The sequence below is a fragment of the Mya arenaria genome, chromosome 7 (genome assembly GCF_026914265.1).
Source record: "Mya arenaria isolate MELC-2E11 chromosome 7, ASM2691426v1".
In the NCBI taxonomy this organism is placed as follows: Eukaryota; Metazoa; Mollusca; class Bivalvia; order Myida; family Myidae; genus Mya; species Mya arenaria.
This window is the reverse complement of record NC_069128.1, coordinates 2,012,063-2,032,874: the sequence shown is the minus strand read 5'-3', so window position 1 is coordinate 2,032,874 and position 20,812 is coordinate 2,012,063. Positions and strand designations below refer to the sequence as shown.

The 20,812-nt window shown below is 36.4% G+C and overlaps 1 protein-coding gene across 2 annotated transcripts; it reads left to right on the top strand.

The window, feature by feature from the left end:
- The first annotated feature begins 1,908 nt into the window (after positions 1–1,908).
- On the top strand, positions 1,909–20,280 carry LOC128241811 (transcription factor Sp9-like). Of its 2 annotated transcripts, none has more exons than XM_052958895.1 (2): positions 1,909–1,946; positions 18,954–20,280. In XM_052958895.1, the coding sequence occupies exon 2, from the start codon at positions 18,990–18,992 to the stop codon at positions 20,169–20,171; it is 1,182 nt and encodes a 393-aa protein (XP_052814855.1). In that variant the 5' UTR covers positions 1,909–1,946; positions 18,954–18,989; the 3' UTR covers positions 20,172–20,280. The 2 variants fall into 2 exon arrangements, with proteins under 2 accessions (XP_052814855.1, XP_052814854.1); XM_052958894.1 differs by lacking the exon at positions 1,909–1,946 and adding an exon at positions 14,664–14,731.
- The last annotated feature ends 532 nt before the right edge of the window (positions 20,281–20,812 follow it).

Here is a 20,812-nt window from a genome sequence, read left to right as displayed (position 1 = left end):
ATATCAACTTTTATTGTTTACCATTGATGATATCAGTTACATTTGTTTAAGAACAAATACTCAATCGCGGAAGATACTGCTTATTTCAAATCGTAATGAATGATTATTTTAAAATGTTAATATAAAAATCGATCGCATTCTTTCTTGTATCTATGATGTATAAATAATTGTTCAAGCGATCAAATTGCCAAGAAGCGCTAGCCAATTCACGGAATTTGCTCGCGTTACCTACTGCCTTATAGCATATATATACGCATAAAATGCGATAAATCCTTAAATTAAAGCTAAAGTCATTGTTAATATCGAGTCATACATGCTAATATGTCTTTGATATTTTCTTAAAACAATTCGTAAAACTGTACATTCAAGTTTATTTTAAGACGATCAATATTCAGTAACGATAATGGTTTTATGTAACCTTGTTATACGTGAAGGGACAAAACTCTTAACAGACTTTGTAGGACACACAGAACGAGTTATTTTTCGTTGATAATAAAAATATGACCGCGTCAAGAGTTGTCATTTACAGATTTATTATCGAAAACTACCGTGAAATACGAAGGTTGTGGATTTATTGCTGCTGATATATTCCTTGATCTATTTTTCTATAAAATCAGCATTTGGTTGTTTTTGTGTCTCTAATAATTTTATCATAAAAGGCCCTCTCACAGAAGGAATGAAATAAAATGTTTGCAATAATTCGACTGGTTTCGGTATTCACAGCAGCAGCAACGTTGAGTAACCCGTCGAGTATTAATTCACAGAGCCGGAATAGCCAGCCATCTCCTGATTAAATTTGTGCTAATGTCATCAAATAAATGAACTCATTCACCAAGTTTAGAAAGGATTCGATAATTCCGACAACAATAACTCAATCGGTTTAAGCGAAAATGCGTGTTTTTCAGTGGCAATGGTTTAACTGTTAACGAAACAAACCAATTCGGAGACCAATCCAAATAGGATCATCTTCCCTGGGGAATTAATGACAATTATTTTAGGGAAAGATGAAACACTCTTGAAAATACTTCCAGCTCGAAAATGTTCGAACGCTACAGCATTCAATACCTGGATTAATTCCATGCTTAAAAAGGAAATGAAATGACTCTGTGTCCATACCGTCATACCTTTTCAGGAATAGCCCCCCCCCCTCCCCCTGTTAGAAACTTAACTGTTTTGTTTACATGATGTATCATTAAAGCGAGATTTATACGTATGTATTTATGAATATTCCTATTTAGTTTTATTTATTGGGAACACAAACGAATTTCAACATAATTATATCGTAAATAAATCAAATATTTTCAATCTGCTTTTAAAGGCCTAGTTTAATCCTTCTATAATTGCCCCCCCCCAAAAAAAAAAAAAAAAAAAAAAAAAAAAAAAAAAAAAAAAAAACAAACAAAACAAAACGTATAGTTAAAAACCTCTGTGTATTGATCTTAATCTAATTGACTTATTGTCTTATCAGGTCTCCAATCTGAGTATCCTGCTGTGCAGTTCTGGAGGTTTTATTCTTGAAATGGACCCTAAATGGCCCTGATCCAATAAACAAATACACATGAAATTGGCCCCTTCTGTGACATCAGTGCAATTAACAGGAGGGGATTGTCATATCAAACATTTCTTAAACTAGGTCTTTAACGGATTTTTATCTTATCACGCCTCTTAAAAAAGTACAATTAAACGCAACGAAAAATGGGCGGAAAGGAGGCCGAACCAATGGTTGTCGATGCCGCAATATTGACCGAGGTTTTCCGCATAAAGTAAACACTCGAACATTTAACTTATTGAATATTCGAAAAATACTGAGTGTGAGCAATGAACGTCGTGATCAGAGTGTAATAGATCTTATATAAGTGTGGAAATATAAGTTTGCCTGACGACTGTATGTACCTATGTTTTCCGATGACTTTGGATGCCGCTATGGTCGAAAGAACGCGAGAAAGGTACAGCTTGTTTATAATAAGTATATATTGATGGATTATACAATTTCAATAAAAATAAACACCGAGTCATCTTGCATCCTGTATAGTTATGAAAATAGACTCTCTGTGTGTAATCTTTATCAGTTGAAACTTTACACTTCAATATAAAAGGATATGTGTTTATAATAATGCTATAAGCATTTAGACACATTTAAACACAAATTTGAGTACTTGAGTATCATTTTGATAGTATATGATTTATTAGACCGCAATGATAACATAAGACTATAATTGAAGTTGATTTGAGCTTACGTCCAATTAATCGATAGTATATGTATTGCCTCTACAATGGTGATGACGCGAACATTTATTGATGACGACAACAACGACGACGACAACAGCGATGATGACGATGATACTAAGTAGGAGGAGAGAAGGGGAAAAAGTGAGGTCGGCGATAATCTAATATCTCAGAAGAACAACCACGGCGAATACTACAGATATGCTGATAGGTTTTGCGATAACAACGACGACTACGACATTAAAAACTATCATAATGATGACGACACTGACGACGGGAATGATGATGATGAAGATGTTATTTTCCAGTATGAAAATCCGTTTTAGTTGGCACCTCTTTTGCAAAATGCTAAACAGACAAGTTTAATATGTGTATTTATTTTATATCAACATACCCTTACCAAAAACAAGCAACTCCTTTTGCGCTGACCAGACGAGTTCATTAGGGTAACAACAGATACAAGAGGATGACACAACGCCATAACGCCCTAAGAATCCTCTATAACTATTCAATATGTGCATTTATATAATGCCTGTCCAATATTTAACAATTTTTAGCACAAATGACTTCCATTTAAAGCGTGTACATATACATAGATCACCTCCAAACTGAACATATCACAATTCTATCGAAAGACATGCTCTGAATGTTTATCAGAACTACATTTATTTGTTTAAAGATAACATGGAGTATTATTCTCTGCGATACTGGCCATTCGGGAAAAAACTAGTTTATCTTTTTTTAAATGTGCAAGAAAACCTGTATACGTAACATGCACGGAACACGTTTTAGTGTTTAGCAGATTACCCCTCCAATTATGAGAGAACGATTTCATCTCAACATAACTCCATTTAGTACAAAATGACTATCGGAGAGTTCAACAAAACATTACACTAAGAGGGGTATACATCTCAATAGTTTAATAAATTTTAATGTTGCCCTGAGATCAGTCTGTGTACAAATGACCACCGCTCACCAAATGCCACTAAACTACGTCACTTTCCCGCGCTATACAGCGCCCCCTACAATACTTATATTTACTTAGTATTTACATATGTAGAGTAAAACGTTGCACACTGACTGGCTAAGAACTACAACGTGTAATAAAGAGTAGTGTCAGAACTTACCACTTTACAACGTGGGCTCTTAGAACGACAACCAAGTCGAAAAGTAAAACATGTATTGACATACGATTGAGCAAAACACGTCTTGGTTACAATAACCTTTCGATCAAACTTACCAGTGACGTCACTATGACATGCCAATGTCAAGGTCACTGATGCAAAAAAACTGTCCGGTCTCGAAAATGAATTAGTTTTATTTTGAGACGGATGCTTTTGAATTGTAGGATGTGTTTGATATTCTTCACATCAGTGCTACTATAACATGTAAAGCAACAAGATATTTCGAAAACATAATGACGCCCGAAAGCCGATTTTCAGAACCATTTGCTAGACCGCATTTGCTTAAACCTACCCTCAGACAACAACAGGTGAAAATGCATGGTCCTATGTCAAGCACATCCATGAGTATGGCGCGAACAAAGAATCGAAACATCATTTAAGGTTCTACTGGTCAATATACCACTAAAGTTTTATGATCATATGTCTATTCCCTCTCATGTGATTGTGAGGACAATGTTTTAACAGCACTGCTAACCGTAGCCTTGACCTTCGATTAACCCTTAACGCAATAGAGGTCATCTACTTGTCAAAGGCAACTTAACATTGACGTAACATGGTCATATGTCAAAATGATCTCAAGTCAATTACCAAAAAATGCTTTTACATCACTGTTCACTTTGACAAGGGAGGTAGATGTTTCTCAACCGGTCTCGAGGTGTTGTGTGGACTATGTTGCCATAAACCTTTTGACTGTGGCCTTGACATTGACCTAGTAATCTCCTAAAACAATAGGGGTCATGTACAACTAACTTGGCATGGTCTTAGGTCAAGTATTCGATCAAATAGTTCTCAAGTTTATGTGTTTTTCATAACACTTATAACTATTGACTGTTACAAATATACAATCCGACCGACCGACTGGCCGGCCGACATATCAGGTCAATAAGCACAATTTCAATTAGGGGCCATAATAAGTTTATAAATAAAATTCATTTAATGTTAATCAATTATGTTCTCTCGATTATGCAGCAGTAACGGAAATTATGGTTTATGGTAAAACGATTTGAGCATTTTGTTGCATATCTAACAATGCTAACCGTCGTCGGAGGTTTTTGCCAATTAATATCAGTTTCTGTTTAACTAAAGTGCGAAGCATTTACGAAGCATTTTATATCAAAGTCTTTCGCGGGGATCTTGACAATTGAAACAAATTTTCAACCACGGATTAATTCTTTTTATAATTGGCATAAGCGCCCTTAGATCGATTAAAGCAAAATAACCATACCCTCCATCAATAGAATCGTTTATTGAAGTCAAATACCGATCCCTAATGAAAAACATTTTGTCCAATTCATATAGAGCTATTTAAACTAGTCAAAAGCACCCTAAAGAGTGAATGAACGCTTTGCGGCAAAAACACTTGTTATTGGCATAAGCGACGCCACAGTGGCAATGTCCCGCAGAGAATAACAATGCCGCTTAGCACATTGACTGCGAATTAACAATGCTTAACTTAGCAAATGGTGAACCTCAAAACAGAATCGACACAATTTAAAACAGCGATGATTTTATGCTAGAGAATTAACACTGATCGTGAAATTTAAGCGAGCAAAAGTAATTTACGTCGTCTGCATTTCATGCAAATGCAGTGGTCTCTCAATGTATAAACACAAACCATAAAAATGTCAGATCACACTTAAAATGATTCTTATTTTGCTATCCCTAGAATTTGTAAAATACGACTCAAAATGTTATACTCTTTTTTAAAGACTGAAATAAAATGAATGTTTAATAGAAACGACAACAATGAATTCATCTTTTCTTGTTCGTATACCCTAGGTCGTGAAAATACAAACTCTTACAATATGCTATGAACCACCTTGTTAACTATTTTCACAAAAATCCTATTCTATCATCTACAACTTTGTCTGTATAAATATTTACCATTTCATTTGCAAAGCCCATAATTTTTCCACCGCATACAAGTTCTGTACAAAAGAAATATTAAAGTAAATATTGACAATAATACAACATCATTGAATGCATTGTTAACAGGAGGCCATTTCCCGGGCGAAATTATTGAATTTATTTGATGTATATTAAAATAGATGAATTTCTTTGACTTTTGAACGAAAGGTTTTTACACGATGTGCGCCAATTTGCTAGATTTCCTTGTTCAATTTGTATTCGCAATATTTCAACCGAGTCTTTCAAACTTGGTAAAAACGTTAAACACCTGGCAACACAACAAAACAGCCTCAGTGTGAAAAACATGTATACCAAGCAAGATTTGGGTAAAAATATGATGAAATAATAAAATACGAACACAATACAAGATATCAGTGAGAATACTTCTCCCTTTTCAAACAACAAATAACTCGACCGGCCTTTTCTTAACATGTGGCTGGCACCAAATCAACGTATATGAGTTAATGGAACAAATATTTCAAATCGAACAATAATATGACGGCAGCAATACCGTATAGTGTGAAGTAGGCAATACTATCAGTTATACATTAATATCCATAATGTAACAATACCAATATATCCCTTAATTTCATAGCTTACCTTAAAAAAGTATTCATGATACGAGCAGTGCCAGTATTGAAAGTATATTTCCTAAACAACTGCCATTCAAGCAGACAATGGAATTTATATATTTATATTACCGAAACGTCTGAAATCACATTAAATAAATACACATCAGAGTACGGTGAGCTTTGTCTTGCCATTTAATCAAAGAGAAGATGATTTTAAAGTTTTAAGGGTTCGCTGAGGTCGCTAAAGGGTTTCAGAGAGGTCGCAAAATGCAATCGGTCGCAACTAGACTTTTGAACATGCTCAAAATACAGGCTGCGACCGATTTGTTTGCTCAGAGGTATCATTGGTCTTCTTCAAGCGTTTTAATTCAAATCACCGATTGGTTTCCAAAATGCTTCCCTCATTTCTTATACTTGTCCAACCTGAAGGCGACCTGTGATTGATCTCTGATGCGTCTGTGACCGACCGGCGCTTCAACAACGACTGGTTACCGATCAGTCGCAAAGCGGTTTCAATGCGTGTGCCGATCATTCGACGATACCAACGTTATTAAAGAGACTTGTTTGCGCTTAACAGCATCATAACTATTTACGGCGTTTATATCAACCATGGACTGTTTTAATAGATCATTGTTCCACACATCTCTGTGTACCGTAAACGCAAGGAAATGAAAGAGATGGTTGTACACCAACATGCCACTGACTGCAGTATCCAACTTACGGAAACTTATTTGAAGACCTTAATCTTGCCTTTTAATGTAATTTTCCTGAAATACTACTGCGTACGCTTACAAGTAATGTTTGCTAGAGAAGGAGTAATTTTGAAGTCAAACTTGTCTATCCCTCTTCATCATTATCTTCAAGGCACGGGGCTTAAAACAGATCGGTCATAATTATGTCCATCTTTGGTCAGTAGTCTTTAATACACTTTATTCAAGTAATTGTGCAAACATAGAAGCCCCTAAATCACCCGCGCTTGACCTCTGAGTAGGGGGCACTAATTTTTCCTATTCCCCGCGGAGTGATACACAAAAAGCGACAGATGATAAACGTGGCTTCCGGCGAATCGCTTTACTGCGCTCCGCGTGTGAGCGAATTAGTACCGAAAAGATTCGGCGCGGAATGGTCCGAAATTTAGGAATACGAGCGTTTTATGGTGAAATTTACGTCTTTAAATTATTTTGCTTCGATAGAACATTAGGTTTTATTGTTTGTTAATCTGGGCTGACATGGGAAAGTAGAAAATGTCAATCTCGTGCAAGGCGACGTTTGATCATTGGTTAAAATTGCGGTTTTCGAGGTATTACTGTCAATTTAATTTACTTTCTTGTTATGCAACTTTGTGTGCATACTGTTGACTATAAAACCCGTCGGAGTCTAGCGCAACATCGCAATACTTCCAAGTAACAAGAATGTGGTTAAAGAACGAGATTGAATTGTTAAAATGATTTGTAACATGTTAATTTGATTGTGTGGCCATGAATGTTGTTACATTGAATCTTTAAGGCATACTTAGCTGCTCAACAATATATATATATTGAAAACTAATTATAGAGCTGGCTCTACAACCGATATTAGAACTGCAAATACAATTTGACACTACATACGATATTAGACCTACAATGACGGTCTGACTGGACATACGACATTAGACCTACAATGACGATGTGACTCAACATACGACATGAGACCTACAATGACGATCGACATACGACATTAGACATACAATGAAAATCTGACTCAACATACAACATTAGACATACAATGACGATCTGACTGGACATACGACATGAGACCTACAATGAAAATCTGACTCAACATACAACATTAGACATACAATGACGATCTGACTCGACATACGATATTAGACCTGTAATGACGATCTGACTCAACAAACGACATGAGACCTACAATGACGATCTGACTGGATATACGACATGAGACCTACAATAACGATCTGACTGGACATACGATATTAGACCTGTAATGACGATCTGACTCGACATACGATATTAGACCTGTAATGACGATCTGACTCGACATACGATATTAGAACTGTAATGACGATCTGACTCGACATACGATATTAGACCTGTAATGACGATCTGACTCGACATACGATATTAGACCTGTAATGACGATCTGACTCGACATACGATATTAGACCTTTAATGACGATCTGACTCGACATACGATATTAGACCTGTAATGACGATCTGACTCGACATACGACATTAGACCTTTAATGACGATCTGACTCGACATACGATATTAGACCTGTAATGACGATATTAGGCCTGTAATGACGATCTGACTGAACATACGACATTAGACCTGTAAAGACGATCTGACTTGACATGCGATATGAAACCTGTAATGACGAACTGCCTCGACATACGACATTAGACTTGTAATGACCATCTGACTCGACAAACGACATTAGACCTACAATTACGATCTGACTGAACATACGACATTAGACCTACAATGACGATCTGACTGGACATACGACATTAGACCTACAATGACGATCTGACTGGACATACGACTTTGGACCTACAATGACGATCTGACTGAACATACGATATTAGACCTGTAATGGCTATCTGACTCGACATACGACAAGAGACCTAAAATGACGATCTGACTCGACATACGACATTAGACCTGTAATGACGATCTGACTCGACATACGACATTAGACCTGTAATGACGATCTGACTCGACATACGACATTAGACCTGTAATGACAATCTGACTTGACATACGACAAGAGACCTAAAATGACGATCTGACTTGACATACGACAAGATACCTACAATGACGATCTGACTTGACATACGCCATTATACCTGTAATGACGATCTCACTTGACATACGACCGAAGACATACAAAAACGACATTTAACATTCAATCTTGCATGACAAACAGTAGTCGACAGTGAATGTCGAACTGTTTCAACATACTACAACACATTCCGAAATAGCATATCTTGCTGGTACGATTCAAAGTCACTCATTTGAAGATCAACCTGATTCAACATCCTACATTCAACATCGAATGTCGAGCTGATGCGACGTCCTTCTTTGGACATTGAATGTCGAGCTGATGTGACGTCCTTCTTTGGACATTGAATGTCGAGCTGATGTGACGTCCTTCTTTGCACATTGAATGTCGAGCTGATGTGACGCCCTTATTTGGACATTGAATGTCGAGCTGATGTGACGCCCTTATTTGGATATTGAATGTCGAGCTGATGTGACGCCCTTATTTGGACATTGGATGTCGAGCTGATGTGACGCCATTATTTGGACATTGAATATCGAGCTGATGTGACGCCCTTATTTGGACATTGAATGTCGAGCTGATGTGACGCCCTTCTTTGGCCATTGAATGTCGAGCTGATGTGACGCCCTTATTTGGACATTGAATGTCGAGCTGATGTGACGCCCTTCTTTGGACATTGAATGTCGAGCTGATGTGACGTCCTTCTTTGGACATTAAATGTCGAGCTGATGTGACGCCCTTATTTGGACATTGAATGTCGAGCTGATGTGACGCCCTTATTTGGACATTGAATGTCGAGCTGATGTGACGCCCTTATTTGGACATTGAATGTCGAGCTGATGCGATATCATACATCTGACATTAAATATCGAGCTGATATGACGTCCTTATTTGGACATTGAATGTCGAGCTGATGTGACGCCCTTATTTGGACATTGAATGTCGAGCTGATGTGACGCCCTTATTTGGACATTGAATGTCGAGCTGATGTGACGCCCTTATTTGGACATTGAATGTCGAGCTGATGCGATATCATACATCTGACATTAAATATCGAGCTGATGTGACGTCCTTCTTTGGACATTGAATGTCGAGCTGATGTGACGTCCTTCTTTGGACATTGAATGTCGAGCAGATGCGATATCCTACATCTGACATTAAATGTCGAGCTGATGTGACGCCCTTATTTTGACATTGCATATCGAGCAAATTCGACTCCTATTACTGATATTGAATGTCGAGCTGATGTGACCTTCCTCTTAGGACATTTATTGTCGAGCTGATGCGATATCCTACATCTGAAATTGAATGTCGAGCTGATGTGACGTACTTCTTTGGACATTGAATGTCGAGCAGATGCGATATCCTACATCTGACATTAAATGTCGAGCTGATGTGACGCCTTTATTCTGACATTGAATGTCGAGCTAATTCGACTCCTATAACTGATATTGAATGTCGAGCTGATGTGACCTTCTTCTTTGGACATTTAATGTCGAGCTGATGCGATATCCTACATCTGAAATTGAATGTCGAGCTGATGTGACGTACTTCTTTGGACATTTAATGTCGAGCTGATGCGATATCCTACATCTGAAATTGAATGTCGAGCTGATGTGACGTACTTCTTTGGACATTGAATGTCGAGCAGATGCAATATCCTACATCTGACATTGAATGTCGTGCTGATGTGACGCCCTTATTCTGTTATTGAATGTCGAGCTAATTCGACGTCCTTTATCTGACATTGAATGTCGAGCTGATGTGATATCCTACATGTGACATTGAAAGTCGAGCTGATGCGACGTCCTTATTTTGACATTGAATGTCGAGCTAATTCGTCATATATCTGACATTGAATGTCGAGCTGATGTGATATTCTACATCTGACATTGAATGTCAAGCTGATGTTATGGCGTTATTTTGACATTGAATGTCGAGCTGATGTGACGTACTTCTTTGGACATTGAATGTCGAGCAGATGCAATATCCTACATCTGACATTGAATGTCGTGCTGATGTGACGCCCTTATTCTGTTATTGAATGTCGAGCTAATTCGACGTCCTTTATCTGACATTGAATGTCGAGCTGATGTGATATCCTACATGTGACATTGAAAGTCGAGCTGATGCGACGTCCTTATTTTGACATTGAATGTCGAGCTAATTCGTCATATATCTGACATTGAATGTCGAGCTGATGTGATATTCTACATCTGACATTGAATGTCAAGCTGATGTTATGGCGTTATTTTGACATTGAATGTCGAGCTGATGTGACGTCCTTCTTTGTACATTGAATGTCAAGCTGATATGATGCCGTTATTTTGACATTGAATGTTGAGCTAATTCGACGTCCTACATCTGACATTGAATGTCAAGCTGATGTGATGCCGTTATTTTGACGTAGAATGTCGAGCTAATGCGACGTCCTTCTTTGGACATTGAATGTCGAGCTGATGTGATATCCTACATGTGACATTGAATGTCTAGCTGATGTGACGCCGTTTTTTTTCATTTAATGTCGAGCTAATTCGACGTCCTAAATCTGACATTGTATGTCGAGTTGATACGACGCACTTCTTTGGACATTGAACATAGAGCTGATTTGACGGATTTCATTCGCCATAGAAATTTGAGCTATGTCGTGTTGCAAGACTCTAAGACGTGAGCGATTGTACTGGCATTTAATGCATTAAATTCCAGTATAATCGCTCACGTCTTAGAGTCTTGGAACACGACATAGGACATTAAATTCCAGTAGAATCGCTCACGTGTTAGAGTCTTGCAACGCGACATAGTGCATTCAATTCCAACAAAATCGCTCACGTCTTAGAGTATTGCAACACGGCATAGTGCATTAAATTCCAGCAGAATCGCTCACGTGTTAGAGTCTTGCAACACGACATAGAACATTCAATTCCAGCAGAATCGCTAACCTGTGAATGCAGCACGACATAGTGCATTCATTTCTAGCAGAATCGCTTCCGTGTTAGAGTCATTCAACACAACATAGGACATTCAATTAACGTATGAGAGTAATATAGCACGACATAGGACATTCATTTCCGGTAGAATCGCCAACGTATGAGAGTAATATAGCACGACATAGGACATTCATTTCCGGTAGAATTGCCAACGTATGAGAGTAATACAACACGACATTAAACATTCATTTTCCGGCAGAATCGCCAACGTGTGAGAGTAATGCAGCACGACATAAGACATTCATTTCCGTCAGAACCGCCAACGTGTGAGAGTAAAACAGCACGACTTTAGACATTCATTTCGGTCAGAATCGCTAACGTGTGAGTGCAATGAAGCACGATATAGGGCATTCATTTCCTTCAGTATCTCTACAGTGTGAGTTTTATGCAGCACGACATAGAACATTCGATTCCTCTAGAATCGCTAATGTGTGCGTGTAATGCAGCACGACATATGGCATTCGATTCATTCAGTATCGCTAACGTGTGAGTGCAATGCAGCACAACATAGGGCATTCGATTCCTTCAGAATTGCTAACGTGTGATTGTAATGCAGCACGACATATGGCATTCGATTCCTTTAGAACTGCTTAAGGTTTAGTTTAATGCATCACAATATAGAACTTTTTTGTAGTACCAGGAGCCCTTCGATAAAAGTGAACTAGTCCTATAATTATAGAACATTTCAACTCTATTCAACCTCATGTCTTATCATTTATTCAACAGCTAACAAGGATACAAGTTAATGATACAAGTATATAGATTAAGACAGCTGATTTAAATGCAATTACAACAGGGACACGTTTCTCTGTAAGGTCAACATAAATCTCTTTTTATCAATCTTTTTTCGCTCTTCGCTCGCTTTGATTTAAAGAGAAAAATGAAAAACATTTTTTCGCTCGCTTTTTTATTCTTAAAAATCCATGCAACAAAACAAAATATTTGTGTAACATAAAAATGACATTCTGATGCATAATTCTGTTTAACTCATTTGAATGATCACAATATAAAATACAAATGATTTGTGTACATGTAAATTTCAAAATATAATCGATATTTTGACGGTTTTTAATAAGGAATTAGGCCACGTAGCTATTTATTCAAAACTCCATTGGTAAAGGCTTTTATTTTTCTAATTCTACACAAATCATCTTGTTTTTTTTTACTTTTGTTTATTAAGGAGTTATACATAATGCATTAAATTTAAAAAAAGTTTTACATTTATCAAATGTAGACATAAAGTGTGCCTCTTTAAAGAACATATACAATATATGTTGTTAAAATGGAATGCTTATACGCGTATCTAAAGTTTTGGACAGTAGAAATAAAATGATTAATTTTTTAATTTGCGTTGCTTAATACACATTAAGCCACTCAAAGCTTCACCAACCAAGAATAGGCCGACCCTGCACCAGTATCTTTTAAAATAAAATATTTAAATAAAAAAAACACCATATGGACAACATCAGTATAAAACTGTTTAACAACACTGATTCATTGCATCAGCATTTTCATCTAGTTATACCGTGAATCTGTACATAAAGCAAGGCACTGATTGCAAATTAGTCAGAGAAATGTTTAACACCAGTTCGCGCATTTCATAGATAGCCACACACTAGCTAGATATCCTTTTATTTCTAATCAACCGCAAGATATAAAGCATTGAACAGCGATTTCAATAACTCAAATGGGCCGTATGTGAATTGGTATGCTTTCTAGTATGGCTTGCTACATTAAACTGGTAGCATACTTTAACATTTACCGTCGAGCATTTACTACTCGGGATATTAAAATGTATTTTTTGCACAGTATGGTCTTTTATGTGTCTAATTTTCAAACGAAATGTTTAATATGCGTATTCGCATATTACCGTGTACATGAAATTTGTAAAAGTAGGTCTAGAATGCGAACTATTTCCACTAAACGTATTAATCGTACTATGTGCAAAGAACTTAAAGTAACTACAGCGCCAACAATAAGGATCGTCTGTTGTTTTCCTTTAGTCAAAATGGGGGCATAACTGAACAATTACGACCACGGCGACGACAACGCTGACACCAACGCCATGATCATGATCACGCCAGGTCATGATAATACCTCCATTTTTACTTTGAAAAGCAGACGAGCATATTCATTTTTCAAAAAACGGATGAGCTAAAATTCAAATTAATTTGGGATAAATGTGAGTTTGGTTTGTGGTCACCAACCCGGACAAGTGGAATTCTTCGGTTACTCCCGTTTCCCCCACACCACAAGACCACACTCTCGCGTAACATCGTGCCAACGAGAGTGATTAATATAATGCTGTTATTACTTGTTTCACAATCGTTGTAAAATAAATACGTTTAAACTGAATTCATTTGGGATTATCCTTGCTCCCATCAAACGTGCCTAGCACCACCTTATTCGCTTTATTCAATTAAACGCCGTTATTATTACGTTAACACCATTCTTGTCAAATTGAAACATAAAATCGAGCATCAAACATTTCATCATAATAATCAGATAAATGGCCAATAATCTAATTTTTAGATATTATACTACTGATGCTTATCTTTTTATTCAATCACGTCTAATAATTTCATACTCGTGTAAAATTAATCGCTACTATTCAATTTCTGTTTTATCGAACGTTTTCATCTAACAAGATCGTCTCTTTGCGCGAAATTCCAGCTGATAATATCATAGAAATCTCTTTCACGAAGAAAACAGCCCAATACGCCCATTTGTGGTTCGAAAATACGCCTATCTAAATGCTTTGGATTGCCTCTGTGCCTCCCAATACGCATTTCATCAAACCGACCAATGAAAACACGTCTAGCCTTCACTGCACTGCTGACACACCCCTTCCGCCTTCCATTATTCCACTCGACACGCCCACTTTTCATTGAATATTCGCAAAACCAGTGATTTTTGCCTTAAATGAAAGTGGAAACCCTCCATCCTTTTAATCACTAAACAAGTCCAAATATAGATGAAAACTGTCCAGATAGTAATACAGTGAGGATGTATAGAATTTAACCGTCTTGTTTGTTTATAATGACTGGAGTTGCAACGCTTGTAGGGGTATGTAAAATACACATTCTTGGATGTTTCTAGTTTCAGTTTCTAATTACTATATAATCATTATACAGATTTTGTTGCTCTTTTATATTTTCTGTACTTCTTGGTTTAATCAGAAAAGCTAATAATAAATGTTAAACATCTATTTCTTTCATAATTAAGGAAAAATGAAAGCCTAATGAAAGTTATGTGCATAGCTTCTAAGAAGATGGTTTTGCTTAGAAAATGTTATTTTCTGCAAATTATGAATGATAAAACACAGGGACGTTGAAAGAAATGGGCGTACCACACTCACGCTTAAAATACTTGAAGACAGAAAAAACGAAATTATTAAGCCGTTAAGCCAAAAAGGGGGTGGAGAAAACGTATATTAGAATAATTAGAACCAAGCATGAAAGCAGGTTCAATTCGTGTTAGATCTACTCGTTATTTCAAAGGTGCTAAGATGCTTAATAAAAGGATTAATTAGAATTTATGGTTTTCTGGGCGGCAGTATGTTTATGGGTTGCAGATTTTTTCTCTCGCTCGTTATCATGTTTATAACTTCTATACGCGTTCTTTTCCTTCAATTTTCTTGGTGTTTATAGTTCTCATTCGCTTAATATAAAGTTGAGAAAAAAATGTTTGCGGTTCGTTTCCCCGTCTTTTCATCAATTCAACAAAACCTAGTACTTTTAACAATTTTGGGAATAAATTCATCTGCACTTCTGCATAAACTAATCTTGCTTTAAAATGCATCATTGTGTCGTATTCATTAAACATTTAAGTAACATTGCATTAAGTAAACATTGTGGACTTCTTAATACACTCTATATTCCATCAAATTTATATTTATTAATGATGCCCTTTTTCTTTATTATTTTCATATCTAGGGAGTAAAAACGTTGCTAGTTTGTTTTAAATTCAAGCTAGAAAAAAATAACATTTTTTACAATAAATTGAAAATGTTTTAAGAAGCTTTATGCATACGGCACCTGACCAGCACTGGGCAGTTTCACTTGCTAGATATTTGTTTTAAATTAGCTAAATTTACATAGTAACAGGATTTCGTGGATAATCGAACACAACTACAGCATAGAAGTTTGTTCAATATTGTAAACTGAAATGTTCGTCCTGACAAAACTAATTTGATTGGCAGACATTTCAACAACTTCTTCCCTTGATTCTGTTTTTATACTGACCATCGAAGAAATTTTGTTTCAAAATGATTTCACTGGTTGCGTATAGTGTTGCCATGGAATGATATATATTTACGTAAAATATATTTTCCTTTTAGATAAATTTTATATATTTGCAATAAGTCACGTGCATTGAGAAATATTATTTTAGTAATACTTTTTCAAAGCACCCGTTTTATTTTCCATTTAAACCTAACTATATATGATCTATTTCTGGTTCATCTTCGTACAACATAACACATATACATATTTTGCATTTAAAACATAGCGTACACAGCCATCCTTTTAAAGAATTATAGGAGACAGTACAAAAATGTTTCCCTTTAACATGCAATGTCTTGAACTCAGTCAAGGTCGGTGCATTTAATTTCTGTCACTACAAGACAGACATACTGACAGACGGACGAACGGACGGACGGACGGACAGAATGTCTTAACTATTTTATTTACATAGTTGAATGAGGCAGATGACCTTAGCAGTTGATAGTGTGTTTACCAAGTTCCTAGAAACACAGAAGTATTGACGTATAAATGGACTTTTTTGGTTAAGTCAAAATGAACTATTGGCATAAAGACATTTATACCGTCTTAATCATTTAGTATTAAAGTTTTTGTCCTTCCTCAATCCGTACTTCTGTATGAAAATTAAATCGCAATAAACCGTACAGAAAATACCATAAATCAGAATTAACTTTTCCTAAATAGATTATTACCGTTTGACCATAAAATTATATCCAATGATAATTTCGTTCAACTCAGACGATCTGTAATATTGTATCAACCGTAAAGATCAAACGAAATTTAAATTATGGAACGATAGTTTTATTGCAAATAATTACTCAGTACTCAAGATGACGGAAAACAGAGCCACTTAAAACTAGCAGGCTGACTGGATTTCAATAATAATCCGACATAGGAAATACGGTTGTTTAGTGCTTTAAGATTCGTAAGGCCTTAACAGCAATTATGTACTTTAAATTTGAATCTCTAATTGAAATGAGTTCAAGATTAAAATGGTTAAAAGATGTTACAAGATCTGAAAAGGTTTGAACGATATAAGACCGTGTGTCAAGCGTATTGTCCATTCTATACACATATATGACAACAATTGGGCATCTTATTTGGCTGTTTGCTACTTCAAAATACAAGTAATTTCATGATTATTTACACAGAACAGAACAGAACAGATAGTTTATAAGACTAGTACACAATGATTTAGCCCAAGTTTCTTGAAATATCTAAATCCCCTATAACACGGTTGAGCTAAGCTCAATATTTTTTTGTGTTGGCTTAATTTCTTTAATTCTCTCTTTTAAAGAGGTCTGAGTCTTGAGTGTTTTGAAATATAATAATGATAAACTGCTTTTTGATCAGGAAAATCAAATACAAGCAATGTAATAAGGGATTTAAGCCTGTTATGCTTAAGATGTTTCAAGAAATAGGTTCTGTTCTAAAACATGATTACAATAACGCTGTATCAAAATATCCCTAGCCCATTCAAATAAGCGTTATGACGCACGTTATTTCCATTATAAAGTTACTGTAATTATTTCATTTCATTGTGCATATACATTCTATATTTCTAGATACACATAGACATATATATAATATAATGAGAAGGCATTATATTATCTCAAAATGTACTAACAGTTTGATGGGTTTTTTAATATGTCGAAAGACGTTAAGGTTTAAATTCATCGGTTAGCAGTGTGCAATTTTCATCAACCATTTCACAAGTCTGAAACTCTTTCAAGTTACTTTTCTTGTCAGGTACCTTTTTCTCATTTTGCAACATAGCGTGTAATCCTCAATTATTTAGGGTAAATCAGAAATGAACGAAAGGAAGATTACAAGGTACTGAATCGCATTAATGATCTATAATCCTGATACTCGCGACATTTATTTTGATTGATTCGTTTTTTTTTTCTTTTCCATCGTTTTGATGTCTTAAACATCCTTTGGTGCTAAAGTTGGGAATGTGCTAATTAGCGACAAACGTGTTAAGAGATAATCATTTTCAGATTTGCAAAATGGTATCAAAGATTGATTCGCATTTCATGAGATGTAATCCTTGCGTACCGGTTACTGCTTCAATTCCCTACCAGAAACCTGCGTAAAAAATAGGATTAAATTATTTTGAGAATCTGCGTACCTAGCCTTGCCAAATGTGTCTATTTTGCGTACCACGTACCCTCTTGAGTCAAGCGTACTTCGTTAAAACGATAATTTCAGTCGCCCTGTGCTGTTTTTTAAATATCTTTTACTAAGGTTCATTTGACAACTTATTTTCCCCATATGTGCGTTTCTTATGCTGAAACTTAACATCAAAACAGTGAAACTCTAAACACTGTTTTGAAATCATTTTATTTTGTGTTTCAATTGTAACTGTCGATGGGACTTTAATAAACAATCATACATTGTATTTTCAAACATGTAAATGTGACATATGAATTTGATTTCATATTAATGGTAATTTCAACTGTTTACAATCTTTGATATTTTGTTAATTTAAGGCATCCATCCCTGAGATATTATAGTTGATAGCTCAATAAAAATAATGCCGTCTCCTTGAACTTTTGGTATTATTCTTAACAGAGTTGCTTGTGTAATGCTGACATGTAAAACATATGACAAAAACTGAATTATAGATCATTCAGATTAAGCACAGTAGATAGATAAAACTAGTTTAGTGCAATTGTTTTGATGTTTATATTAAATGAACTCGGACCTACATTGACACACTTTGCATCTTTTTAAGGCCAAAAAAACCTTTTCTTTCGATTTTGCATTTTTTTTCTGCACCTGCACCCATTTCAAATGACAACATCCTAACATAGGGTCAAAAAACATTCTAGATTTACATGTGTTTGTGAATTGATCGCCTTTACAACAGTTCTAAGAGAGTTGACATAAACTGAACCATTTAGTATGTGATATAGAAAACATTTACTTAAACCAGTTAACAAGTTTTTGCTTTCCAAGTTATTTCAACAGATATCAATAGTATGAAAATTTGATAAAAAAAAACTATTTCTGTTTTCTTTCAGGACATACATCATCCGTTAGGTGGCGCTCCACTCGCCATGTTGGCCGCACAGTGCAATAAGATCACCTCGAAATCCCCACCGCCTCTCGCTGACGCTGCCGTCGGTAAAGGATTCTATCCCTGGAAAAAACCTGAACACTCGTCGGCAATGGATCCAGCCAACCTTTTGTTCGTTCCGCAACAGAGATCGTCGTTTACGTCGACGACGTCACCGAGTTACGTCAGACCCGTTTCTAGCGTTAACGGAAGTGGATCTTACGGAAATGATTTACTGTATCCCTCCGTGAGTTCAACGTCTTCGGGTTCGCACAATTCATCAGATTCGCCCCAAGCCGCTTCGTACCTACAGAAAATGCACAGTGAAACCGCGTGGGCGGATACTGGGATATCCGGAATGTACTCTCGCGTTGCTGGTGTAACTGCGCAACACTATGACGCTTGGCCGTTTGGTTTAGGATCAAATCTTAAAACCGAAGTGGGGGCGTCTGTTAACCCCGTTTCGCCATTTTGGGACATGCATACTGGAACCGGAAATTTGTATCCGGACGTGACGTCACCAAGTTCTGGACTTCACTCACAGATGTCAGGATATCCTGGTGATTTGAAACTCGGACATTCTCTCAGTTCAAATTCCGGGTCTTTATTTTCTTCCGGACAACAGCTATTCCAAGACCCATACAAAGCAATGTATTCTTCAGCTAATGATTTGGGAACGTCTGCTGTAAATCCATTCTTGTCACGACCTGGGATGACCAACATTCCGAGTCCGAAGTCATCCAAACGCTATTCCGGACGTGCCACGTGCGCATGCCCGAACTGTCACGAAGCTGAGCGTCTAGGTCCTGCAGGCGCTCATTTAATAAAGAAGAACGTTCACAGCTGCCATATACCCGGATGCGGAAAAGTGTACGGGAAAACATCACACTTAAAGGCCCACTTACGTTGGCATACAGGTGAAAGGCCGTTCATTTGTAACTGGTTATTCTGTGGTAAGCGTTTTACACGCTCTGACGAACTTCAACGTCATTTGCGTACGCATACGGGTGAAAAACGTTTCGCTTGTCCCATCTGTAACAAAAAGTTCATGCGAAGTGACCATTTAGCTAAACACACGAAAACACATAGTGAGGGGGGTAAGAAAAGCGGAAGTGATTCGGAGGAAACCAATGGAGATGAGGCATCAAGTGCGAAGTCGATGTCACTTCCGGTGGAAAAATGACAACGTCATATGGTGATTTACATTTATGGAAGGAGAACTGTTTATGAATATAGATTATAAGTTATTCGTGTTGAATGTTATAATCCATAATTTATGTGTTATTATATTGATAAAGAATGTGGAGTTGTGTACAAATTGAATAAAATATTTCAGAAAAGTTTGAGTTTAAATCATATCATGTTTGTTACACAAATGGATAACCTTCAAGTCTGCAACATGTATCATACCGTCGGGTATATATATATATCAGCGGCGAAAATGTAGTAAATATCACGTAACCATTATGACGTCATAGTTCTGTGATGCTGCGTTGTCCACGGTGGATGTGTATATAATGGCATGGGTACTTCTAATTTTATTTAAAATATTGTATATGTATTTTTTTCCATATTATGACTATAACTGATACTTAATGAAATCCTAAAAAAGATCGTGTCTGCATGTTGCTATATGAACGAAACATGAGCTTGACAGATATTGACTGACCTTGAACAGGATTCAGAAGTTGAATGAACTGCTTTAACTTTGTAATTTGATGATAAATACCTCCAATTAACCTCACATCAGAGTTGATACATCCTATGTGATAGCAAATACATACAAATGGTTCTGAATAGAATCAAATGTATCAAGTTTATGGT